The 27,896-nt window shown below is 44.9% G+C and overlaps 1 protein-coding gene across 2 annotated transcripts; it reads right to left on the reverse strand.

The window, feature by feature from the left end:
* Positions 1 to 27: 27 nt before the first annotated feature.
* arhgap28 (Rho GTPase activating protein 28) lies at positions 28 to 27,885 on the reverse strand. 2 transcript variants are annotated; one of them, XM_031584388.2, is made up of 15 exons: positions 27,632 to 27,885; positions 15,797 to 15,981; positions 14,961 to 15,181; positions 11,610 to 11,688; positions 11,213 to 11,400; positions 10,908 to 11,073; positions 10,719 to 10,810; positions 9,232 to 9,309; positions 7,771 to 7,930; positions 6,326 to 6,408; positions 4,103 to 4,300; positions 3,062 to 3,196; positions 1,872 to 1,999; positions 1,675 to 1,739; positions 28 to 1,446 (listed from the first exon to the last, which is right to left on the reverse strand). In XM_031584388.2, the coding sequence occupies exons 1-15, from the start codon at positions 27,754 to 27,756 to the stop codon at positions 1,355 to 1,357; spliced, it is 1,995 nt and encodes a 664-aa protein (XP_031440248.1). In that variant the 5' UTR covers positions 27,757 to 27,885; the 3' UTR covers positions 28 to 1,354. The 2 variants fall into 2 exon arrangements, with proteins under 2 accessions (XP_031440248.1, XP_031440249.1); XM_031584389.2 differs by lacking the exon at positions 27,632 to 27,885 and adding an exon at positions 19,090 to 19,371.
* Between the last annotated feature and the right edge of the window lie 11 nt (positions 27,886 to 27,896).

Below are 27,896 nucleotides of genomic sequence, written 5' to 3' on the forward strand. Positions count from 1 at the left end.
ATAGATGTTTCGGGGGGGGGGGGGGGGGGGGGGATATAAAAACAATGTTATTCCTGAGCATTGCGGACTATGTAAACGATGTTTTACAGGTCAATGCAACTGCTGCAGGTATAAGCGCCATACTACTCAACACCACAAAACTTGCGTTCGTTGGCAGGTGGGGAACCGTGTCGGCAGGTCATCGTGTGAAGGTGGAACACATGGCCCGGTACAGAGTTCTGAAAAATCAGTCCGATTCATGCTGAAAAGATGTCAAATAGGGATCACAACGGGGTCAACTCCCCATGTACTAAGTTCCTTGAATATGAAGACAGTATTCCTAGTGTTGTTCAGGGTTTTATTTGAGCAGGAGGAGTGGCAGGAAGAAGACAGGCAGTCTCTTCCTCAGTGCCTCCACATGAATGTGTGTGTGTGTTTGTGTTTGTGTGTGTGTGTGTGTGTCACATGAGTGGATGTCAGTGTATGGTCAGATTAGTGCTGACGTACAGTCACAGGTGTGTTAGATCAGCCTGACATGTGTGAGACGCAGTTCCAGCATCCATCCTAAGCTGTGTTAAGCTTCCTTCATGGAGTTCCTTTTTTTTCAGCAGACGTAAACATTTCTAAGAACTCAAACAGACATACAGTTCATACATACATACATACATACTAGTGTTCTAATGGCTTCTGTTACACACATGCAGTTCATTAAAAACAATACAAAAAGTGGTGGTATTACATGGTACGTAAATGATGATAAAAAAAGGTTGGATAAATTAGTGGTATAAATATCATATGTACATTTCTTTTTTGTTTTTTTGCTCTATACACTTGGGCCTCCGGAGTGAAAGAGTGGTAAACATGACTGGTTGCCGAGGCCTCTGCCTGGTAACACAACTAGTGGAGTGGGCTATTGCACTCTGCCCTGTTTTGGCACTGAAAATAAAAGAAAGAAACTTCCCAATGGCCAGCATTGTAGTTTTTTTTTTGTCGGTCAAGTTCTGATACGACGTGTGTTGAAAATGCCACAATGCCCAAACCAGATTAGTCGTTTTTTTCTTTATGGTCTGGGGATGATAAGCTGCAAATTCCCCCTCCAACACTAAAAGGCTTGGACAAAAAAAAAAAAGAACGAAAAATTCCTTCAGGTGGAGCGAGCCCAGTGCCAGGTTCCGAACCTCTGCTGTTGTTCTCACAAGTCTTTGTGTTTCTTTTTTCAGACGTGGTTCAGACTGGACCGGTCAGCTAATCCAGAGCAACAATCCTCCTCTCACCGCGCATCGGGTTCATTTCACAGGATGACCAGTAGATGGCTCCACACGTAACACTTTTTTGTTGTCGTTTCTGCACGCCTGTGCAGGATGTGGTCCTCTGCTCAGGTTGTCCGTTGTTTTAAGACCCATTCGCACTGCGGGTTGGTTCTGTACACATTTAGCAGGGGGGTCTCGAGATCCAGGCAACGCTCCCCTGCGATAAACAAGATTCCCTTTTAGTCAGAGTCACAGTAAACAATGGTGGTGAAATAACAGGAACCCTGGTGGAGAGTTGTGAAACTTTGTGCGTGTGTGTGTGTGTGTGTGTGTGTGTGTGTGTAGCCTATGTGTCCTTCTCTGAGTAAGTGAGTGAGTGTGTGTGTGCGTGCGTTTGTGCGTGTGTGCGTGCGTGTTTCTGTATCACATCATTCAGGGAACATACCTATGTTTCCTCCAACCTCAAACAGAAACTGCTTCTGTTTCCGACTGGTGCTAAGAGTCCCCCGCCTAAATTGGGAGAAAAATGAATTTCTTCAAACAAGAGAAACACACAGCACCTTTCACTGTAAAACCTCACACTGCATTGCTATGGTGACAACATCGCCATGGTAGTCATTATCGCGGCAGTGCTTTACTGACCCGTTCTCGTAGTCAAAGCGCGCCATGACATCCCGTGCCTTCGTCTTGCTGTCCAGTAGTATCGCCATGGAAACCTTGGCATGCTGGGGAGCATGGACTCTGATGACTCCGTCTCGGAAGTCAGTGAGCTGGGAACAGAGGCCATAGCCAGTCAGCACCAAACAACCTCCTTACAGCAGCAGTTATACTTATGTAGCCGATGGTCCATGTTATAACCCTTCTAATGTGTGTTTATCATTATGTAAGCATTAGTTTAACTTGGTCAAAATCAATTTTTTGGAACAAAACCAAAAGAAAAAACGAAATGGCTTTCAAAAGGCTTCAGTCATTTCACTTACGGGGAATCCAAAGTATCTTACATTTCATTTAGAACACAAACATATCAGTACTTGAACAATCATGTTCATAAGTGGTCAGTGGTCCAACAGTACAACTGGCTCTACTCAAGCTTACTGAATACAACTGTTACTGCATGCCAACCCCTCCCCCCATGCGACTCTTGTGTGGGTACACTGACTGACTGACTGACTGACTGGAGTAGAAACAGCTGGTTTGGCTCAGTAATGAACACTACTAACCTCATTACCTGAGATGCATTCCTGACCACTACATGTATCTGAGCAGAGCAGAGCAGAGCAGAGCAGAGCAGAGCAGTGTAGAGTAGACTTGTCCAGACTAGACTACATCAGAGGAGAGTAAAGTAGAGCAGTGTAGACGAGACGAGACTAGAGTAGAGTAATTCAATTCAATTTTATTTATAATAAAATTGTCTCAAGGCACTTTACAGAGCCCCAGGGCCTGAACCCCCTAGTAGAGCAGTGTAGAGTAGAGTGCAGTGCAGTGCAGTGCAGTGCAGTGTAGAGTAGAGTAGAGTAGAGTAGAGAGGAGTAAAGTAGAGAGTAGAGTAGAGTAGAGTAGAGTAGAGTAGAGTAGAGTAGAGTAGAGTAGAGTAGAGTAATGTAGAGTAGAGTAGATCAGCCCCCTTTACTTCTTATAGTGGACCACTAGGGCCTGCTCAATATGAGCTGTGTGTGTGTGCGAAAACACGGCTGGTCAAACTGAGGGGGTGGGGGAGTGTACCATATGTGTGTGTGTGTGTATCGTGTGTGTGTGTGTGTGTGTGTGTGTGTTTGGAAGGGTGTGTGTGTGTGTGTTTGGAAGGGTGTGTGTGTGTGTGTCTCTGCCCCTACCTCGCTCCTCTCCTTCTCCCTCTCGGTGTGGCGCCTCCTCAGCAGCTTCCTCTTGCTCTTGTCAGAGCTGGGCGTCTTCTTCTGGGCCGTCGCCTCGCTCATCTTCCTTACGTGCGAGATCAGAAAGCAGGGGACCTGCGGGCGCCACAAACACGGCCGTAAATCTCCACGCCACAGTTTACAGGGCAGCTTTCCAGACACGCCGAGATTTAGGTCAATCTCTGCTTTGCCTACTAGATCTTGGGTTTGGGGCTTTTATTTTAGGGGGGGGGCTTCATTTTTTTCTCCCCCAGTGCCTAAATTCAGCCTTGCACCACAGGGGCCAGGGCTGTATCATTAATTTCACTCGACAGCACGGTGAAGTAGTTCAGTCAGCTACACAGTGAATCAAATAACTGTTTTAGTTTCAAGGACATAAAAACAGAGCACTCTCCAGTATTATTAACAAGTAGGTTTAATTGTGATTACTATCCGTACTGCGTTTATTACTGTGCTGTTCCTCATCAAGGGCTAGTGTTCATAAGTGAGTGTAGCATGTCACCGAGGGGAAATCCCACATAAGAATCATGATTTCAAACTCTGCCACCTGAGCTATGATTATATTATTATGTGGTTCATAACCTATTTTTATGAAACCCCTTGACAACTTTAACCCAGTCAACATAGCCGAAGTGACTCATAGTTGAAGTTTATTCGTCTAAGATTCTTTCATCTAAGATTACAGACCAGGGGAACTACAAACACACGCCGAAGGTTATGGTTATACGTGTCCAGAAGAAAGCAATAATAACAGAAAGCCAAGGCTACATATACTTCCACTCAAGGTAAATCAACATCAACACACGTGATTCCCAAGGATGATAAATAACAGTAAATTCAAATGTATATTCATAAGTGATGCATCATTTGTTTTTAAATCCTTATGCCCCACATTTTCAAGTTTTCTCCAACCTTTCCACTTTTCTTTGCACTCAGCTGACACAGAGCAGAGCCTCTCTGAGCAGCCATGTGGCGCCTACTCCGCCCACTCCACCCACTCACCGTCCACAGCAGGTCCTGGTGGGTGATGAGCAGCCGCACCATGTGTGCCGCCCCCGCCGCCCCCACCATCTCCTCTTGCCGCGCGTTCTTCCCGCGCACCGTGAACAGGTTGGGCGCCACGATCATGGACACGTTCCACATGCTCATGCGGTTCTTCTCCTCGTTGGCCACCACCTTCCTCAGGAACTCCAGCAGGGCCTGAGGGGGAAGAGGTGCCAGAGACGCTGAGTCCAGAGCTACTGACAATGGAGAACCAGCACGGCTGTCCACACACTTAGCACTCTGGGAGAAGCATTTGGTATGGCCACCAACACCACGGCACCATAACCCTTATAATAGCAATACCATAGTCAGTCATTTCTTAGCTACTGCAATCTACAAGCTAAGTACTTCTTTAATGGTTTACAGAAAAACACATATCAATAAATCATTTTAAATCAAAACACAAGAAGTCAAAGTCTTGATACAGTATTATGCTAAATAGCATCGCAATCTAAAAATACATAGTTCTAGAGGGGAGTCTGGGACTGGGAGTCTTGGACAGAGTGGATGGACAGAGTAAATACTGAGAGTCATCCACCAGTGAAGAGGGGGAAAGGAAGGGGCTTGAGCCTGGTCTGGTGTCTAATCCCACATGAGGGAAAATACAACAAATTTCAGAACGTTGTACTGCTGCATCAAACATGCTGACTTCCAGGTATTAGTAATAGGATCATCCAGAAGCGTGAAAGTCACATGGTAAAACTATTCAGAGACTTCAGCAATCAGACCAGCTCATCTGGTTGTAGTACCAAGAAAAAAATATATGCAAATTTGTCTACAAATAGATGGCTGCATGGCAATGCACCTACGCCTTACAGACAAACTTCTGGAAGAATGCCATCAGCCAGCAGCCATCACTCCAGTAGGCAGGCCAGAGCTGAACATCAGGGCCCTAAGAGCAACTGTGGCATTCATCTTTGCAAACAGGTAGCAATTGAAGAGCATTAGGAGTAAGTGCATTATCATTACCCGGCAATTCAGATGCATTACAGAGCCAATTCACAAAGACATATATTTATTATGACATTAACATTCCCTATGTACTGCTCGACAGGAAGAGAGATTTTGTTTTGTAGGTCTACTTTTCTCATTTGTTTTACAAGCATTTGAAAAAGCTATAACACACTTCCTGAGCCCCTCCGGTCAGCTGGAATTGGAAGAGACAGGTCCTTAATTCGTTCCCATGGCCACAGAGTGAGATGAAAGAGTAAAGAGGGAGAGCAGGTGTGCTCACCACATGAGAAGAATGCCCGACAGCAAATAAACATAACGCTCTTCTACAGAAGTAAACTATACTTGTGCATGACGTGACATCAAACAGAAAACTTCCGCCTACTTATATGACAGCTGATGGCATGAAAAAGGGGAAAAGGAAACAGTTGAAAATAAACCAGTTCCTCACTGTTTCATATTACATCTAATATTCTAGATGAACGGGATCAGGATAATAATGACTCTGGTGTAGCTCGGCTCCTGACAGTCTGACATGTATGCATGTTTCTCTACATGTCTGTCTGTAAGTGTTTTATTTAGGCAAACCTCGATGACACTTAAGTGTTTCTGTTGACTCTTAGTGTTTTCCTGGCTGTGCCTCAGACTAGTTCTTCAACTACATCTCTCAACACTCACCCAAGGCTAGGTGTAGCCCAAGCTTATCTAAACTCTCCACATAATGACTTTATTGCTGTGCACTTAGACCTGACAAGACACAGTTTTAAGTGGGTCGGCGTGCATCCGTCTCCTCCTGACGCTTAAAGCAGTCTAAGGTATCAATTACCACGTCTGCTACTGACAAAGAGAACAAGTGCGGGAGGTGCAGAGATTCCAAGGACGAGAATTTGACAACACCTTCCTCAAAAGCCCGACAGACCATGAAAGCGCTCAAGTATAAACTTATATCAGTAGATCTGAACAAGTGAAAAAAAACAAGTAGATATGTTCAGACCTATGGAACAGCAAACTGTTTACTTGAGTTCTCAAGAGACAGACTCAATTATGTTCCATTCAAACAATGCTGTTCTAGAACTTCACTTTGAAAAAAATAAAACTTCTTTTAGACTAATTTCTTCCTATTCAGTAATGTGAATGGAAATGTACTGATGATGGCATTGGTAAATTCATTTGAATAGAAATGTCCTAATGGTGGCAACAGTGGCCATGGCTTTTTAAAAACAGTCTCACCTTGAGTGTGTCTCTGTTGGCCTCAGGAAGCAGCATAGTGAGCAGGTGCAGGGCCTGGATCTGATGTTTGGGAGAGGAGATATCTGAAGGGAAGAGCCGGAGAAAACGCCGCTTAATCTCACAGCCACACACGGTACACACACCACAAACCAAATCTCACAGCCACACACGGTACACACACCACAAACCAGCACGTTGCTGGCTCTTATCACCCTGCATGTGCTTCTGTATCTGCTTTTGAGGAGTGTCTGATGTAAACGGCCAAAGGACCAAAATAGAGCAAAGAAAAGTTTGTTTACGAAGGGTTCATCTAGAAACTACACAACTGGGCTCCGGTTTATGCAGTACTGATAAGCGTTTAGTAACCCGGGCAAATAAGTTTAGCTTAGCTCTCTCTCTCTCTACCACTCTCTCTCTCTGTATGTGCGTGTGTGTGTGTGTGCGTGTGTGTGCGTGTGTGTGTGCCAGTGTACAGAATCTAAGTCAAGCAGAATGTGGACTGTGTGTATGTGTAGCAAGAATGTGGACTTGGTGTATGTTTAGAGAGGATGTGCACAAGGCCAGGGTATGGGCTGGGGGCCAGGGTATGGGCTGCAGAAATACGAGTAGCCCATAATTGCTCAATTTAAACCAAATTGAATCATCCAAACCAAATGAAATCAATAAAAAAACAATTAAAGCTCAAATTCAGTTATGAACTAAAAATCAATTAAAACAAATCAATAAAAAAAAAAAATCAAAGTAAATCATCCAAACTTGTATTACTTTTTGATATGCATGCCTCCATGACACAGAGATGGGGTGGCCCAGAGCTTTTTAAAAAAAGAGGTCTGTGCCCCGTGTCATGTGACACTGTAGTATGCAAACTTTGAATTGAATTGGATTTTGTTACATTTTCTACGGTTACTAATGTAAACAGACACAGGTCTATCACTGTATGGAACCTTTCCATGTTGTAATAACATTTATGAGCCAGTCAGCGACAAAAACAAGCAATTTACTCTGGCGTTGATGCTTTCCCCATAGGATTGCATTGTATAGCCATTTTGTGGTTGCTGGTTATAGCTTTTTAACTTAATATTGGGCCAATTTCGATCCCTCTTGTCCCCAGAAAATGAAAATGAATTTTTGACTCAAAAAGATGGGAAAATAGGGCCCAGGCTAAAAAATACCAGAGTTCCCCTTTAAGCTCAGGGCACAAAATCATATTGCTACTTTAACTATTGTACAAGAAACTATATCTGCAATAATGTGTCAGTTTGGAGTTTCATTGGTCTTAAAATTTCAAACCAATTTACAAATGTACAATAGATTTGTGGTTAGTTAAATTACCATTTTATACACCATTCAGGTGCATCCTGATGGGTGATAACTAAAATCAAAGTGTCTGTGCATGTCCCTGGTGTCACGTGAGTGTTGAGAGGTATGTAGGGCTTAACACTGACTCTGAGCGGCGGAGAAGGCGGGCAGATGCTGCAGCGTGAGCAGGGGCTGGGGCAGCTCCCGGATGAACATCTTCAGCAGACCGGCCGCGTCGTTGTGCCGCACCTGCTCCCAGTCAAAGCGGTCCTCGTAAAACTTCGACTCCAGCTCCTGACGCAGTTGCTGCAAAGGAACAACAGGAATTGATAAGCACTTATAACAATCAATCAATCATAATGTCATGCAATGCAACGTTACAGACACATATGTCTCAGATTTAGTCCTGTACACGTGCTTGTTCATCCGTCATTACCACTTTGTCAACAGTAGACTCCCTTGCCCATGATGCTGACGTGATAGTGAATATGTATAGGACATGCCAGGAAAACTCAAAGTAGAACGTTCAGATATGTCTGTTGTAGGTCTGCGGTTGCTGACTTCCTGTACCGTAACACCACTATCCATCTTACTGTTAACCATCACCATGTGTCTTAATGCTGGATGACCAACACGGAATTCAATACCTATGAAGCTTTTTCATTTAAGTGCTTCTTGAGTGGGAGGTCGAAGCGCTGAACCTGCGTGGCGCCACACAAATCAAAGCAGGCCACCGCCACGAGGTCTGCCCTCGCCTTCATGTTAACTGGTCACAGGGAGGATAACCAGAGGCCTCCAGCCTGTGAGCCACGGACGGTGATGCTGGTCTGAAGCTCAGATAGGAGACGATAAGGGCTCCGATGGAGGCTCTCTCTGCAGAGGGAGATCCTAAATCAAGTCCCCACTCAGCTCAGCCGAACAGGTAGGACATTTACGGCAGACCCAGATTAATGTGTGCCCTGTGACGGGAAGTTCTGCTCTAAATCATGTCTCAGCGCCGTATTTGGCTTAGCAGCACAAGATGTAAACAATGTGCTTGAAATAAACATGGGTTCCATAAAGAGACTGGTCAGCCAAAGATATGAAAAGGGACACAACTGGCAGATACTGGCTGGTATTTAGAATCTTTTATGAATGTGTCATCATATAACCATCTGTGTCAACTCATAACTCATACAGTCACACCCCGTGCCAAGCAACTCGGTGTGGGACTCACGTGGCTCAACATGTCAAGTTTGGGCAGATGGGGATGGCAAACATGTAAGTACCTGATATATAGTAACATGGATGTCTGCAAAATGCCAAGGTCTAGTTAATAATAGCCTGAGCAGGTTTTTAGTCAAGGATACTGTTTTTAGAGGGGCAGGAATGCAGGGGTGTGGGAGGTGTGGTCTGTGTGTGAGTGTGTGATTTGTGGTTGAGTTAATCCTGCTGGGTATTCCAAGTACGTGATTTAGAGTTGACTCAGAGTAAGTTGTAAACCTCCTAATAGAAGAGCCCTATGGCTTCATTCTCCTTTTAGGATGTTTAGTACTTTTACCACTCTTGAGTTCATTTCCCCAGGTTTGTCACTAGACTATCTACTTGAAATACCACTATGATCTTACCTTCACTCTAGAGGCTGATCCTGGGATCCGGAGAATCCCCTCTGTTTGCAGGCCTGTCTGCTCCAGTTTAGACAGCAGCTGCACACACACACACACACAGACACAGACACACACACACACACACACACACACACAAGTCATGACAATGAAAACAATCTTCTAACACTGGTTTTACAACAGTCTCAGGAAGTATCCTACAGTCAAGACAAGAAACAGACAAAAATGCTCAGTCAAAAAAAAATATTTATAACACTAATCAACTTGATTAAATTAAGACCTCTGATGATATTTGCCTCAAGTCAAATACATTTGGTTAATTAGCTGAGAAAAGCATTGTGTGTAAACAGTGTGCATTTTTGTTGTTGCACACTGTTTTGTTTTGTTTCGGCCCCTCTTCAGGCAGCTCTTGTTTAGCTTGGAGATAACGCAGCTGGCCGGGGGGATCTTTTCAGCATTCCTGTCTATTTCGCAGCAGATAGATGCTCCTTAATCTGCTCCTCCAGATAACCCAATCAGACGCAGAGGCTCTTGCTTAAGCACCCCGGCCTACACAAAGCAGGAGACGGCTCCAAATCTCCTTCAACCTCTGAGCTCGCTGTCAAAGTCCTCCTTTTCCCGAGTCTTCATTCAATCCTTTAAACACCGACAGCAGATTACAGATGCCCTCTCTGCTACTCAGGCACGCTGTTGTTGTTTTTGTCACCCAAGCTTGCGGATACAGTAGGAGCGGCTTTCTGGTAAATGTTTGTTTATGGGGTGGTTGTTGGGCTTCAGGGTATAACTCTTCTAGCATTTGCAGCAAGGGAAAGTGCTAGTAATTCAACTAATCTTTATGTAAAAAGGGGAGGAAAACCAGCTTCAAGCGGTTTAAACTATATAGTTATAGTAAACTATTTAGGGGGGGGGGGGATTAAGAACTCAAAACCTTGCTTAAGCTTAGGGTCACTTCCTGGATACCTCCCTCCGCCTGGCTGACCCTGGCACACTTTAATTGACACTCAGTAAACATGTGTGCAACTCTACTTCTCTTCATACACCCCAGCCACCCCCTAGCCCACCTCAGCCTGAATGCACGAGATGCCACACACAGAAGCACAAAGGGAAAGCAGCAATCACAGTCACAGTCAGTCACACAACCCTGTCCATTTTTCCTCCAAACAGAACTGAAGGCAGTCCAGGGCAACTCCCACACAGCACAAAATTGCTGAGACAGGGGCAAGAACAGAGAAGGGTTTCTGGGAGTGGTGGGGTAAGAACGCTGAGAGGGCCACGCGGGTCAAAATAATAGCAGTTATCACATAGAGGGAGTAGCTGAGCATGGAGGTGGAAAGGCCACAGAGCTGACCCTCACAAATGCTGAGCAAGAGAGGGGGGAGGGGGGTCCTTAAGTTACTCCATCAGGAATTTTCCAACTAAGACCTAAGACCATGTTAAAAAAAGATGAACACTGGAATGTGGAGCTGCAAATCACAGGTTGCTCAATTTACCTTTTTGAAAACCAGAGGAACTCGAGAGCCAGGGAGTTTTTTCTGGTCGTTCTCCAGCAGGGTCGTCAGGGGAACCCCAAATATGCCGCTCTCTGTGGAGAGAACAGGGGGAAATATTCACAACAACTCTTCCCAATATTCACAGCAGAGCTACATTTAGCATGGAAACCTGAGTGAGCTCCTACTGACCTCGTGTCTTGCTGCGCACCACACGGTTCCTCTTCATTTCGATGCCCATGCCATCGTAGAAGGTGGTCAGCTCTATCAGAGCGAAGTAGCCGATCTTCTTCATGTCCTCAGACGACAAGTCGTACACCCTCGTGAGGCCCAGTTTGGGTTTGACGATCTGAAAGGTCTGAGACAAAAAACACGAGATTGTAGGCGTGTTAGACTGTGGAAAAAACATTATAAAACTCAAATCTCTACGCCAAAACATTCTTTTAATAAACATGTTAAAGGGAGTGATGGCTGACTACATCTGAATGGGAACTCACTGGCAGGTCTTTCTCATCTTTTCTGAAGCTCTGGCAGTCTTGGCAGTCTTTGCCATTGCGGTGCCCAGTCACGGCGTCTGAGTAGGGCACCTCAAAGGACAAGATGTACTCCTCTGGGCCATACTCTGATACACAGGTCTCCTCTGCTGACAAGAAGACCGGACATGAGGGGACTCCCGGAAGGACTCCTGGACGACAAATATGTGTACAATTAGCAGCCTTTAATAAACATCTTAAGCGGACAATACAGAGGGCACTGTCATCCAAAGACAGTATTTGCCCTTGCTACACTTGGGCCAAGCTAAGTAATTCATTAATTAAAGCTAGCTTAAACCCAAATGACTGGATTGTTGCTAACCAATTGTTTTCCTTCAGATGTTCGATTTTACACTCTTACCCCTTGTAGGCGTCCGATGAGGCAGTTTGGGAGCGATCTGTCCGTTGGGGGAGAGAGGTGGGGGAAGCGGGTCAACTGGCTGTAATACAGAAGCAGGTAGAAAAATCTCCTTTCATTTCAGAAATCTCACTTTACATATTAACTCTTCCCCAAAGCCAGATGAGACCTTTACTTAAAAAGCACACCTTGTGGAAAAGATAGATAAACAGATATTTAACCAAACAGTTCAGAAAGATATGACAGATAGCATTTGACAAAAGTCAATAAATGTCCCTTTTTCACAATGGTGATTTGTTTGATTTTAGTTCTTTTTTTATCCATCTCTGGTTTGATCCCCTAGCCCTGAACCTAATCTTCACTGGAATCCAGTCTCGGGGCATTCTGAATAGGCTCGGCAACAAGCCCCATTGTTCAGTACAGCTGACTGCAGTGGAGGTCAGGCTCCACATTCACAACAACAAACCGTTTTTTTCCCCCACTCTGCACGTTCCAGGCACTGTGCCCATATATGGATATATACATATACAGTATACTTGCTGACAGCGGGGAGGTTTTGGACGGGGGGGGGGGGGAGAGAGTGTGTGTGTGTGTGTGTGTGTGTGTGGGGGGGGGGGTGAATAGAAGCATGGAGAGGTGAAAGACAAAGCCATATATCTGTGTTTATATAGCTTTTATTCAAAGTGCATGGTGCTGCCAGTCATCTGCCTTTTGCTGAAAGTGCTGGACCCGGGACCCTCTGCTCGGCGTAAACATCAGCCATGTGCTGCGGGAGGGGACGGGGACGGGGGTGGGGGGCTAAACAACCACTGTAAACACTCAGAGCTTTTACGGTGAAGCACTGCCCTCGCAAAATGACCATAAGCAATTTACCGTCCTGCCACTCTTGACTAAATGAGTTCAGATCCAGCCTGCCTTGGGCGTGTGTCATCTTCCATTAGACTTCCAAGCTGTTGGCCACCAACCACTCAAATTCCATCGCAAACCGTAAAAGCAACACCGCTCTTAACCATTCTATGCTCTTGCATACTAAACAACCACTGAACACTCTGCTGTGTAAATACTTAATTGAAAGACAAAATGCGCTGAGGGTCACAGGGATTGGATGTGTGTGTGTGTGTGTGTGTGTGTGTGTGTGTGTGTGTGTGTGTGCGTTTGTGTGTGCGCGTGTGTGTGTGTGTGTGTGTGTGTGTGCGTGCGTGTGTGTGTGTGTGCGTGTGCGTGTGTGTGTGTGTGTTTGTGTGTGCGCGCGCGCCAGAGCATGGACGGCGCACTCAGATGGCTCTTAGTCATAGCGGCATGCTGTGAAGCTGGGCTCTGACTCACTCAGACAGGCTCCAGTCACGGCTCCCACTGAGCCAGCCTGCCTAGAAAGCTCAGTCACGGACGGGTTGCATACCATCCTTCACACAGAGTCTTTGGGTAAAACAGCGCACAGGAGTGCCCAGCAGAGACACTTGTTGGAGCCTTCAGTGTATTCTCAGACATGGTGTGTGAACTTGAATATCCCTATGATGAAGATCATAACGTCATAGTGTCATAAACTATTTTGTACAAAACAAAAGATGGCTGATACCGATGGAAGTCGGGGAGGGAATTATGTTTGGACATCTGATAACCTTTTCCGCTGGAAACTGATCAACTGATCAACATGACTGTGTAAGCCTAATCCTCCAGTTGAGCTCACAGAAAGTATAACAGGACCCACTTCAAACATGGCAGAGCCACTCCAGGAGCAACTACTTCAATAGGGTGCTCATCGCACCACTCCAAATACCAGTTCCATGCCACACACACACACACACTTGATCACTCATACCCCCTACCACACAGTGGCTTATTCCTAACCCCTGTAGCTTGAATGTACGTGAGAGGCACTCATAACACAAGGGTCAGAGGTTTAATATTTACTGATGAAATAAACACCTTTAAATGTGCTATAAGCTGCGATGGCTTAATGAGTCATCTTAATGCCTCAATGGATATGTAATTATAGTCACAGCATCACTGGACACCTGTCCTGTCCTTAAGGGACCGGTCACGACTGTCACAACAAGGCTGGTGAATCCTGTTCGCCCGGGCTACTCTTAGTGTAATTCCTAACAAGAATGTGAATCCTCGCCCCGAGCTCACGCTATTCGGAGAGTTGTGGCCTTGTTTTCATTTCATTCTCATAATCCAAATCCATTTACGATGTCTGGTGGAGCCTCCACAGGATCAGGCAAGAAGCAAAACAAAGCTTGGGTTACCTGCTCTAAATCTGCCCCTGGGCTGCACCACCGCGTAATTCATGGTTATTAGATATAGGCAGCATGTGAGCGCGTGTGTGTGTGCGTGTGCGCATGTATGTGCGTGTGTGCGCATTAGTGTGTGTGTGCGTGCGTGTGCGTGTGCATGTGCGTTTCTGCGTTGTGTGTGTGTGTGTGTATGCGTTTGTGTGTGTGCATGTGTGTTTTTGCGTTTGTGTGTGTGTGTGTGTATGCGTTTGTGTTTGTGTTTGTGTGTGTGTGTGTGTGTGTGTGTGTGTGTGTGTGAGACTCCCCTCAACAACATACAGTATACAGTGCGCTTGACACATTCCAACTAAAGTAAAGCGGGACAAACCTATTTTAAAGGCCACCAGTGGCAGCTGGCACCACAGCTGAGAGGAGGTTAACACCCACACACACGCACACACACACACACACACGCACGCACACACACGCACCCACACCCACACACATGCACACACACACACGCATGCACACACACACACCCACACGCATGCACACACACACACCCACACGCACACACACACACACACACCCACCCACCCACACCCACACACATGCACATGCACACACACACACATGCACACACACACACCCACACCCACCCACACAAGGAGGACAAGGCCAAGTTTCTGCAAGTACCACAAAAAAAAAAAAAATGTCTTCCAAGTCATGCTAATGGCATGAGCGCCAAAATGAAAGATGATACTTGAGTACCTGAAGTACATCCGTCACTGACTGACACAGTGAAAAGGAATGCGCTGAGAATAAAAATGGCTGCCTATCATTACTCTCTGGGGATAGTCCCCACAGCTGAACTATCTAAACTGGTCATGCTGCTCCCCTACGGCTGTCTACCCACTGTATCTTCATTGTAACAGATATGTCAAAATGTGATGATGCAGCAGCGTCAAACATTCCAAAGGTTAACAAATGGGCCGTCTGCTGCAGTGTGTGATGGGTTTGATACCGGGTATGTCATTCAGGAGCCTTTTGGTATGTAGTTCAAGGGCACGTCTTTCTGGCAATTTCCACACTGTACTCTTGACAGGTCATGATGACTGGTGCTGAGGTTGTGGCTCACCGAACTGTCTGGTGTGGAGAACACGTCCCGCACGTGGCGCATGGGTTGCTTGTTTCTCTTGCGCATCGTCTGCGTGTAGTTGTCCAGGCGCTTCTTCACCATGGCTGCCTGGGAGCGCGTAAGGGTGGACAGCAGGGCCTCGGCAGGCCCCTCCCCCAGCGTGCCAGACACAAGTGTTGATAGGCCAGCCTCGTTAAGCCACGCCTCCTCGAGCTCCGCCTCTGGAATGACATTGGGGACATCACCAAGGTCAAAGGTGAGCTGATATGCAGATTGATCAGATTCACTATCCACATGAATGGAAGCATAACCTGGGTCTCATAAATCATTGTTCAGACGTTTTGGGGTCTGTATTTGGGTCTCTCTAAAATAAAAACCTGCTGTGCAAACCTGAGAAGAAAAATAGGTAATTCTTCAAAAGCTCTAACCTTTTTTACGAACAATCCATCTCCCAGGCTGTTCCAGATGCCCCAGTTCCAAATATAAAGCCTTATTTTATCTCTGGGGTTCAGACAACCCCCTTCTCCACTAAATCAAAAATTCCAGTCACTCTCCACACCCTCCAGAAAGAGGTTCTTCATGGGGTCTTATACAAGCTAAAGGTTCAGCATTCCCTCACAAATGTTTTCTAGCCTGTGTAAACGATTTGTTAGAGGGTTCCAAAGCACTGAAAATGGCTCTTCATAGCTAAAAAAAACATCTCAAAACAAAAGCCAACATTTGCTGCAGAGTTCTGAAGTTAAAGAGTTAAGAACAAAACGGAAAAAAACAAAGAGCTTCCATTAGGGGTTGTGGATGTAGTCTGCAGTAAACAGAGTCCATCTTCTGTCACTTACCATCAATGCTCCCTCTCTCCATCGCCTCCTCTCCGATGCCCTGGCAGTCCTCCTGGATGTTCTTCATCTCACTCCAGTAGTCCTCCATGGAGAACTGCGAGTCTTGGGACGGGGACCGATCTGGTGGGGTGGGAGGCATTGCCCCCAGTGAGCTCATCCTGCCTATCCCCTGGAACTGAACTTTCCTATGAGAGAGAGGAGAGAAGGAGTGAGTGAGCGAACGAGCGAGTGAGTGAATGACTAATTGAGAGAGATACAGAGTCTCAACGAGGGAGAGAGTGAGTGTGAGAGGAAAAGAAAGTAGGTGAGGGGAGATTAGGAAGGGAGAGAGAGAGAGAAAGTGGGAGGAGAGAGAGAAAGAGAGAGCATATTCCTAATGTTTTCCTAAGAACTAATAAGGCTAATTAGATTCTAACAAACCATGTTGTCATAAAATGAATAGGTCACATCACGTAACATTAATACAGAAATGTATGTCACAATCATGCATCGTGAATGAAAAGAGCAAGTCAAACATTTCAAACATTAAAACACTTTCAAAAGGCAAAGAGCAACTGGCAAAACAGGTCTGAAGGGAGTATTGTCACCTTTTTTACCAGTCACACTTTAGGACCTCTGACAACCTATACATCATGTGACTACCAGCACAGCCAGGCAAATAAAGAGACTCATTTTAATAACACTTCCCGGATCTGATGTTGAGGTCTAACTTTCCCATTCTACAAAATCATCTTTGCTAACAACCACCAACCACCAACCACCCACACTACAACAGACCAGACCAGACCATCCAAACTATACTGCCGGTCCATCTTTTCCCTTTTCCCAGAGTGCCACTGCCAGAAGCAGCCTGGCTCCAATTATAGCCCTCTAATTACAAGGAAGCCCTGGTGACATCACAGGCCCCTTTCATTTCTGGGCAGATTTATGGGCAGCCGGAGCAGTGTCACCTTCATGTGGTCTGTTTATCACACAGCGATGAGGCACAACTGGGCTAGCGTTAGCTGGGCCACTAATAAATCCGTGAGGATTGGTTGGATTATATGACAAGGAGGAAGGGTATAGTATGAGGAAGATGAGGAGGAGGAGAAAGAACAGTGCTGGGCTCTCTCTTATCTCCTTGCAGGCAGCTGGCAGGATGACTGGAGTGAAAAGAGGGTGACAGGGAGGTTAAGAGGGTTTCCCCTGTTTTGTAAAGTGATCTAGCGCACAGCTGCTGTGACTAGCTCTATAGAGTGAGTCTAGTACCTATAGAGGAGGGGGGTAGGGGTGGGATTAGGTAGCGACTGCTCAGGCTACATAGCACTGTTCTTATTTGATTGGACAACATAAAACTCAATTCTGATTCTGTATTCAAATATTGATAAGGACAGACTAGCGGATGGCGAGCAGCTAGTGTTACTCGGTCTCAGCGCCAGGAAGCAAGAACACGGACCTCACTTAAGGGATGTTATTGATTAGAGCAATGCATTGTGGGAGGGAGGATTGTATTAAGAGAGGAACTTTGTTTTAATGGCCTCCATTCCCTCAGGGATTCACAAAGCCTCTGCCAGCTAGCACTCTGGGCTCAGAAGGCTAAGTGTAGCAGACAATATACTTCCTCAATAGCCTAGTCCTTCTGAGATATTTTCTCATGAAATCAAGCTTTTCCTTAAAATATGAGGTTCAAACTGAAACTGTTGTTAGATCCTCATAGTAATCAAACAGTGCACTCTTCCATGGCAACTCCCCGGAGACGCAGGTGAGGTATCGTTTCTTGTGTGTTTGTGAAGGAGGATTCCAATTGCACGTGATGTCATATTTCTCTCACTAATCAAACAGTTACAGGTCAACTGCGTGCGGTCACAGGGGAACAGCCAACAGCACAGATCCACTCCCCTTTCAGAGCAGACTGCTGCTGCAACGCCCACATACCATATTTTATCTTAGAAAGCCAGGATGAGCAAAACCAGTTCTGTGTGATGACCTCACTTCCTGTTTCTAATGCCCATGGTCCCATACACTCTCTCAATGGGTAAACAGAGCTTAATCTAATCTACATCAACTGTGTCATCTGAGCCCTATATGCACCATAATGAAACAGATCATCACAGAGATTCCAGAAAGCAATGTAAATCTTAACTAGGCTGCAATTTGTTAAGGGGACACACACACAGTCAAACATGCCCAGATACATACATACACAAACACCTTCATTCATTTTGGTAGGAACACAAAATTCAGAATCCAGCCAATAAGAGGGCAACATTGGCAAGCTAAATGATGAGCAATAACACTAACCCTATAAATATGCCACGAGATACTAGTCTCACTTTCAAATGTACACACATGTAATGAGAACAGAAACCAAATAAACGTATCCGTCACTGAGAAGGGAAGGGCATCGTCACATTAATTCCTTTTATTTTAATCAGACTGCATTGTTTGCATTGCAGAAAGTTACCTCATGGACACGTGTTGCAATACCTCATGGAGAGGGAAACTTAAGTGCAGTAAACCTATGAGCCATGACTGATAAGCATAGGTGTGAGTGAATTCACTGAACACCAAGTAGCCCTTACTAGGAAGTAGAACAAGCTTATCAACTGCAAGCAGAAACCTATGAAGGTATGTATGACACATTTTTTTAGTTCTCTCATTTGGCAGGCTAGTTTACAGTGACAAATGTCCTATTGAGAGAAAACTCGATACCACTTAAATAACACAGAACAAATATAAATCCTGAAGAGAGAGAGGAATGAGTGAAAAAAAAGAAAGGGAAAAAAGAAAAAAGAAAGAAAGAAAGAAAGAAAGAAGGAAAGAAAAAAAGAAAAAAAACAAAGAAACAAAGAATGACCACATTCTGGTGCTATGCACTTGCTTCCAAGCCAGCTTCCTGTGAGTCATCGTAAGTATTAAAGAACAGAAAATATACAGTTCACTGGGCCAGGGGACCAAATGCCTTCATCAGCATGAAGTAGAATAGCTCTAGATCACAGCATCCATGCACAGGAATGCCTTTAAACTGACATTTGCATTGATTTGACAGCATGTTTTGAGTAGAGACCCAACAACTACGAATAAAAAGACCTCCCAATGCACACATCAACACACCACTTTACACCAAAAAGCAAAATCGAGAGCATGTCCAGAGAGCATTGAGCTGACATCATTCCAGCCTTTCTCCGTCAGTCTGCAAGTGTAACTGATCTGAGTCTAATCCTCTCTGCTCCTCTTCAGCTGAATCTATAGCATGGCACACTACACACACTCTCACCCGTTTGTGTCAAGATGAAGATGAAAGCCCAGATTACCTTTCAGTGCCTCATTCAGCGGAGAAGAAGTGAAGAAAAGCCAGCGTCTGTGCAGATCTCTGAGAGGTGCCCACAGTATAAACAGAGTCAAAGAGAGAGAGAGAGAGAGAGAGAGAGAGAGAGAGACTGACTGGCCCCCAAATCTCAGGATATCCTCTCGCCAGCTCAGGAGCCGTGTGTGGAAACCCAGACTCATCTCTCCTCCCACATACCTCTGCCACACAGCCCTCGCTGCAGGAGGCAACACACAGCTCTCTCTCTCCCTCACACACACACACACAGCAAATGTCCAGATCTTGCTCTCCTCCCTCTCCCTCTCTCTTTCTCTCTCTCCCTCTCTCTGTACTCCTCCCTTGCTCCCTCCCTTCATCTGTTCTTCCTATCCCACCCCATCCCTCTCTCAACCTCACACTCCGTTTTTCATTTTCTACTCTCTCCCTCTCCTCATCCTTCCTTTCCAATATTTTTGTTCTTCATTCTTTTTTTTTGCTCTCACTATTCCTGTCTTCAATCCTCAAGACCTTCATTTAACAGTCACTGTCTCTACTGTTTTTCCTCTCTCTCTCTCTCTCTCTCTCTCTCTCTCTCTCTCTCTCTCTCTCTCTCTCTCTCTCTCTCTCTCTCTCTCTCTCTCTCTCTCTCTCTCTCTCTCTCTCTCTCTCTCTCTCTCTCTCTCTCTCTCTCTGGACCCCTCTTGAGCTCTGTGGGGAGGGAGGGTGCTGTGGAGAGATCGCTCCAAAAAAGGAGACTAATTTGGGAAAACTCAAACCAGATGTTTCTTAATCACCAAAAACATTCACCTAACCACTTCTTGTTTTGTTTTGTTTTTGATTCAAACAATCACCTCATCTAACCTCACATCAAAACCTAAAAACACATGCAGGTCCTCATAAACACCGTGTGAAAACAAAGTGTAGTTTAGCCACAATGCTATTGTATTCTAAGCATTAGTATTCATTTCGATTATACTAAACTTTTACCCCTGGTCTTTCTCTTTGACCATTCCTCATTTGGGGAAGGATTTGGACTGAATATATATTACAGTTCTAACAACATATACCTCAGTCACTACTTGGCAGCACAGTGATTTATTCTTTAAAAAAAAAAAGAGTGTACACAGCGCAACAGGGTTTGCCTAAAATTGAAAACAGACTTTCTTTTGGCATGTGTGTGATGGATTTGGCTTCAGATCTCAACACATAATAAGCCAGAAGATGGCAATCAGCATGTAGTGAAACAAAGGAAAAGGGGAACGCATGAGACAAGTGACTAGTGATGTTTCTCCTCCTCGGGCTGAAAGTGATGTTTGAGGGTCTTGGCAAAAACCGCAAGCCCAGGCCCTCGAAACAACTTATGTAGGTCAGCGGTGATGGCGGCTAAACTGGAAACATGTGCGTACGGCGAAGTCGCTGTAATATGAGGAGAATCTGGAGGGACCCTTGAATCATGACCTAATTCCTTCAAGAATGTAAACACTCCAGAGCCATGGTGCCACAGTGATGCCCAAAAAGATTTGCCAGTTTTTTTTGAGCGTGCATCGTTTAACGGCCACCTTTGACGTGTCTGATAATAAAAAACAGAGGTGCCCTTCAAAAACGTGCCATGGCAGTGATGCCAGCCGGCCACTCTTAGTCAATCGACTAAAACACTTTCCATTTTTGATATTGATTAAAATGGGCATGTGCATGAGCGCTTTGTGCCAGACTGCTGACCGTAGCTCATCCTGTAAAATGTTGACTCAGATGTTTTGCCCAAGTTTTTTTTTTTTTTTGCTGCTTACACCAAAATCTGCCCTTGGGACATGAGACAGGCAGAAAGTGTGCCAGAAAGCATCTTGCACCCAACTATTCAGTGAAACTGGAAGAAGCAAGACATCTGGCTTTCTGGTCTGTAGAAGACAGCATTCCCAGAGACAGGATACAACAGAACAGTGTAACAGTGTGACTCGATCCATATGCAGACACACTAACTGTGGCACATACAGTCTAAATCCTTTTTATTTAATTATACATAAATATTAAAGTCCCATCAAGTGTTTGAGCGCAAACTAGATAGTGGCTCCTTCAGTGCATATGCTGTGGCTTCTGTGACTCTTCCACTTCCCACCTGCCTCCCTTCACAGACGCAAACAAAAGGCCCTTGTTGTGTGAAGGGGCACCACTTGCCCCACGATCATGCCCTGGTCACAGGTCCCACGCATGCCTTCTATTTTTAGCCTGTGGGCAGGCCTGAGGCCTCCCCACGCATCTGTGGCGTCCATTATTGCTGAGGAGGGGAGCCGAGTCAGCAGTGTGCGGTTCGCTCCCCTAGTCCCGGACACTCTCCCGTTAAAAGCTGCCCGCGCATTAACAACAGGACATCCTCCCAGAGAGATCAATACAAATACAGAAGGGAGAGTGTGAGCTGGGTATAGGACATTAATTGAGCTGATTAAGACGCAAGCGCGTATGCTGAAGCAGAGGAATGGGAGCTGGGGGATTGAAGAGACAGTCTGAAAATAAAATAGCTTGACGCCAATGACGATACATGGCAGAGCGAACACACTGGCTTCAACCATGACAAATGCTGTGCATGGCATGACAAAGAGTCTGTTGTGCATTTGTCAGCCAGGGGTGAGCAACTTCATTTATGTCGCGGGCAAGTATTTTGAACTGCGCCCGACTCACGTGCGGTGAAGTCACCGCCTGCCCTGACACTGGCCTCTTTGTCAATTCGCATGTTATTGTCAGTGGCCAGCATCACAGGCCTGTCATTTCAGATGCATGCCGTAATGGCGACCAGACATCCTCAAAGCATTAGCGTGACACCCGCCCCTGCCGGTGCATCGCAAGAGGCACTCTTTCTCCCGAGACAGAGAGCACTCACGCACTCATTAATGCGGAGTTCAAGCTCATTGTGAGAAAATGAGCGAGCCTTGATAAAATTACGGAGGGGAACTAGGCCGCTTCAGATACTTCCTGTTTTGGCTAAAGTGATAGTGGGTGCCTGGCGTGTGTCAAATAAAGGCTTTGTGATTTATGGCTTGGGTAACGCGATGATGCGTTATCAATAGGAGAAAATGGGAGACGGATGCCTAGGATGCGCATCAGCAACAAGTAGTTATTGGATAATGAATAAGATATACATGTTTTTCATGGGGATTGATGAAGTAAGGGGGCGAGCACCTCTTCGGAAAAGCACTTAGCCGTGCCGCCCTTATGGAGGCCTATCAGAGACTCGCAAAGATAACACGGACAGGAAAGCAATCCCCACTGGACACACACACACACACACACACTTTCACACACACACACACACATATTCTGGCCAACATTTGAGCTGGAAAACAGCCTCCCCTCATTCAACAACAACAAATTTCAACAGAATTAAAGAATACAAGAAACTCCAATCATCTTACATTTGGTGAGACCTCACACTGCCCCTTTAAAACCTAACAGACACTGCCCACAAAGGCAAGGCAAACTGTTAGCTAACTCGATAAAAAAATATAATAAAGAAATATAATACAATTTCCCGTCTGCCCTACAGCGCTATCTCTGAAGGATTAAGGTAAACTGAAACTTCAGACTTTCACCTAATTTCATCAGACTCTGGCAAGGTATGTTGATTAGCATGTAGAGAACATCAGAGAACGTCAATTTTGGTTGTGTAGTTCTATTTGCAGGCACTAATGAACGTCTACAGACACTTCTGTATGCTATCTTCCACAACAGAAATATACTTTTAGCTTCCACAGCCATTCTTGAACAGACCTTTTCCAAGATAATCAATCTCTTTGGGCTTGGTATGCAAGTCTTATCATGACGACTAGAGCCAAAATAACCAAACTTCTCTTCCACCCCCACTTGCCTCTCGTTGACCCCTTCAAACATTCCCTTTTTAATTAAACTCTGATACAGCTAATGTGTCCAGTGCAATAGTGTATTTAATACATATACAGTATATCCACTGAGGACAATCTATAGAAACCTCTACCTGACTCTCATATAGAAAACAGCTATACCTCATGACGACCACTCAATAACCTTGACTGATGCATGGATGCCAAGTCCCGATAAACACGCTGGTCCAGGCTTTTTCTCTGTTTTGTTGCAGATGTAAACAAGGATGACCACAATCTCACTCACTCCTAATCATTTCCCATTCAAATTTAAACTTGTCGCAAACAACTTCTAGGCACTCTACAAAGCGAGCTACATTCTCCTGTCAAACATGAAACACAGTCAGTCATTCACAAACTTACACACTTAACATCTCAGGCAGCTTGTTCTTCTTTTAGTTATTTAAAGTGTAGCTAATTATTGCTTTGAAGTCCACAAAGACATGCAAAAAAAAGGAAGAGGCACACACTCTAAGGCACGTTTACACACTCACACAGCAGTCAAGTGCATGATCACGACCAGGTGATAGGCTGCATACCAGTTCTGTTGATGTGTAACTCAGCATTGTGAAGTAAATGGTACCGCAACTGAATTCTTACTACATAAATGATTACAAGCAATCTGTACAGCAAACCAAGACTCCATACCTTCAATTGTCAATGTTCCCAATGTTCATTCAAATAAGGCTGTAAAACTTCAGCTGATCCACCAATACAAACAACGGCACCACAAGTAAAGTAAGTCACAGGTGACTGCAAGTGTTTACCTTATCTAGAGAGGCACTTCAACACACAGTAGTCTCCGATAGGCTACTCTGACCGCTCTCTTTATTCAGCAGATGGCAAACAGACAAAGAATAACACGATAGTTTAATTACCTGTATGTGTCTTACTCGTCAAACGTCAAGTAAATATGGTCCCACAGTTCTACTCTTTCTGCAACCAGTTTCACTATGACCGACCAGAGTCAGAGTGTCTCCACTAGACCTTCATCTACTGTGAAGTTAAGCCAAACGGAATGCAGAAAGGCAGCATAGCTGGAAACCTACAGTAACATATTTCTTTATTCATGCTCTTCCAGTGAAGTCATCAACATCCGTCTGCCTGCACCTCAACAATATTTTCTTTTGGGGCCAGAAGTATTTACATCCTCATTATGGTACCAAGTTTGTTATCAATTGTTGTCAGTTTTTTTTCATACATGAAACCTGAGTCATACAGTCAGGTGATTAATGAGACGTCATCATCAATGGAAACTGAACACACTGTACTCTAGTAGTGATTCAGATTTTTATAGCGTGTCATTGTCCAAGTTTTCTGCAAATCTCAAGTCTTCCAGATTACTGGTACTCGGGACTCGGGATCCTCTAAATCTCCTGTGCATGACTGTGTCATCTTAGCTTGACACTTTACGTGACATATGCGAGATGTCACTTTAGAACCTGTTAAGCAATCCACCCATGGCCCGGGCCCTGGCAGTCACCTTTGCTGCTTTTATGAACCCTGGAGGCAATGGTGTTTACTCTTAAGAAAATAATGCGTCCGGGTCTCTCAAAGGGACATTCACCTGACTGTTATAATTTAGCTGCCTATCAGGAGACTTAGTCACAGTAAATATGTCACACTCCGATGTGTGACACACGAGAGCTCAACAAAGAAAGACACACCTGTGTTATTGATGGTTGTCTGAATGAAGTGACAGAAAATAGAACTGACAGACTGCATTATTCCAGAGAGACACAACTTCAGCTTCCTCACATTGGTATATTGTTATACAAATCCCCTCTTGCATGTGGAAGTATAACAAGCAATTATACATAAGCCTACTGACATGCAGAATGACTGTCAAGAAATAATGCATTGATGGATTATAAATAAGAAAACATTCAGCTTTGTTGTTAATCCGAATGAAATATGAAATATAAATACTGTGTTTATCAGTGACGGGTGTGACATAAAGCTCTCGGTTTTCCAGTTTCTGCAAACAAGCAGCGTATATAACAGCACAGGCTCTTCCACTGCTGGTGTCTATTGTAGATGTGCTTTGTGCCGAAGTATCCAGAAGTCATTGATAGTGCTAATGAGCACACAGCCAGTCAAAAGCGAGTGGATCGCTGTCCTTCGCTCGTTACAAAAGCTGCATTCAGTGGCGGACACCAGAGCACCTGGGCTGGCTTTTGTGTGCGAGACAAAACTCAATGAAGGGGGGCGCCGGGGGGGGGGGGGGAGTTTAGAAAGTAATCCTGCCCCGTCCCCAAAATGGTCTGACCCACGTGCCACCTCTGAATACGAAGGCTTACGCACACACACACACACACACACACACACACACACACACACACACACACACACACACACACACACACACACACACACACACACACACACACACACACACACACACACACACACAGGCGTAACCTCTGGCCGGGTAGGAGTGATGTCAACTGAGAAAGTGGCCCATGCTGACTTACACACCGGCTCATGTCTCTCTCCGGTGCGTCCAATCCGAGTTTATCTCAGATCTGCAGCGCTTTTCCCTTCGCTACACCAGGCCAGCCTTGGCACAAGTCTGCCAAAACCACCAAGCATTCTCAAGTCACGTGTCAAATGACTGCTTTTCTCAGAAGCTCTTTAATTGAGCTTGAAAATAATAATTTCTCTTCATGATTAAAGTCTGACTCCAGAATTTGGAGACACGAACTTTTGTATAAATATGCAAAAGGAATCGAGGAGAAAGGTTCAATGGAAGTACAATAGTTTTGCAGGTAACACAATATTTGGATAGTGTATCTACAGAGACTTTACAGATGGTTTGTTGAAATTCAAGTTCAGTCTTTCTAATTGTTCACTGAACATCACTTTAACCAAACATAACCCTTAACACTTACCTTAGCCATAAGTTTGTTTGTTTGTTTATAAACTGAGCATCTGTAGACAGTCTACAGGGGACCATCCAAATGAAGTGTGACTGTTTTGTAGGTGTGAGGTTGTTATTTACATTACATCCATCGGAATGAGAAAAGGTCCAGCTCTTTCATGGTTAATCTCCTTCAACCTTGAGCCAACAGTCAACACATATCTCAATTGAGCAGAACATAACCCATCCATCTATCAGTTTTCTGTATTTTGTCTGTGCTATCACCATATGATGTACTAATCTCTGTCAAAACCAGATGTGCCTCATGTTCCAATGAAAAAACACATTCTGCCTATAGGATGTCTTTTTCAGGCTGTAGGATAAATCAAATCAAGACGAAGGAGCTCAGTGGACAGATGTCTGAGGCACTTGGGGGAGGCTTAAAATATCCCAAGGGTAAGCTGTCTCTCTGTCTCACACATAATGTAAATATTTTAAGACTTAATGGCTGCCGTCGTGCCAACTCTTTGGCGCGCTTCGTTGGGTTCAGCTGGTTCCCCCGTCACTCGTTGACCCTGCTCTGTTCTGGGCTTTCCATCCTGATGAGGCGAGAAAGAACCACAGCCAAATGTTGGGGGATTGGTGGTGGTGGGGGGGTCACGGGAAGGGGAGAGGGTGTGGGGGACGGTGTCCTAAGCCCAGCACTGATGCATGCTGGGAGAACAGATGTTGTCAAATCATTCAGGTGGCTGCCGCTGCAACCAGAGCCATCCATCATTATCTGGAAGGGAAGTAGGTTAGATCCGCTACGGATGAGCGTGACCAACGAGATCTGCGTGTGAGAGGAGGAACTCGAGGAGGAACTCGAGGAGGAACTGCGGCTGTCTGGAAACATGTATTTGTGGAGGCTTCTCAGGGCATTTCAATCACAATTTACCATTATGTGCACGATTCAAAGCACCAGCACCGAACAGCATTCTGTCTATAAACATTCCACAATGCAAATGGGGGAGTTGCCTGCCAGAGATTGTAAAACAATGTGAACCCCCATTTAGGTGAAGTCAGTGTTAACAGCAGCCAGTCAGGCCCCAATCAACGTGTTCAGAAAACAGAGCTGTGAAACTATTTTGAATTTACTATGTGGTCAGAATAATTTCACATTTTATAACCTAGGCCATATTTGATTTTCTACAGAGAGTCATTATATAAATAATGATACCATTTGTAATGCACATTTGCAGTTGTCACTGAATCTGTATAAGCCAAGACTACCAACAGCTGTTCATCATACCCCTTACTCTCCGGGGTGCCATAAAAGATTACATTTTGCCTCTTACAGGCAAGACTGCATAGCCTCATACATAATGACCAGACTTACTATATTTCAAATGTCCAGTTTTAGATTAACCATATGAGATCTTTGTGAGGAATTCCTTTAGACACAGTGTTGCTTGTTCAGTTTCAGTTTCAAAATGATTATTCTTTGCTTGTATCTCACAATATAAATGCACAGAAATGTGAACTAAATATATATTATTCTATTGTATTATATTATACTATCAGTAAATATATATAAGTTACTTGAAATCGCCTCCACATAAGCGCCCATAGAACTTAAAAGTGAAACAATACAGGTTGACAAAGTTTCGCACGCTGCGATATATTTGCTTGGGAAATCATTTTCTAGTATTGTAGGTTGTGATATTTAATGGGTGGTGGCAAAACACAAACCCAACGACGCAACACTATTCAAAAACTCTGGATGACCCACGTGAGCTGCGAAGTTTCAGAAACTAACTTACCTGCTGAAAAAAGCATGTCTTGGAGAGAGAGGTGCTGCATAGTTCTCGTCCACCAAATGTATCCTTGACGGCGTGAAAGAGTGGTAGGCTGTCAAAATAACGCTGCTGGAGTCTTTCATATCCATTGTTGCAGCAGAAAATAGAACGAAGAAGTCTGGCTACTGTGTAGCGGTGAGTCTTGTTTCTTCACATGGGCACGCACACACCGGACCCTCCTGACAGAGAGTAAATAAAGCGGTCTATTGCCTATCGAGCGCCTGCTCGT

Source organism: Clupea harengus, chromosome 17 (assembly GCF_900700415.2).
Source record: "Clupea harengus chromosome 17, Ch_v2.0.2, whole genome shotgun sequence".
In the NCBI taxonomy this organism is placed as follows: domain Eukaryota; kingdom Metazoa; phylum Chordata; class Actinopteri; order Clupeiformes; family Clupeidae; genus Clupea; species Clupea harengus.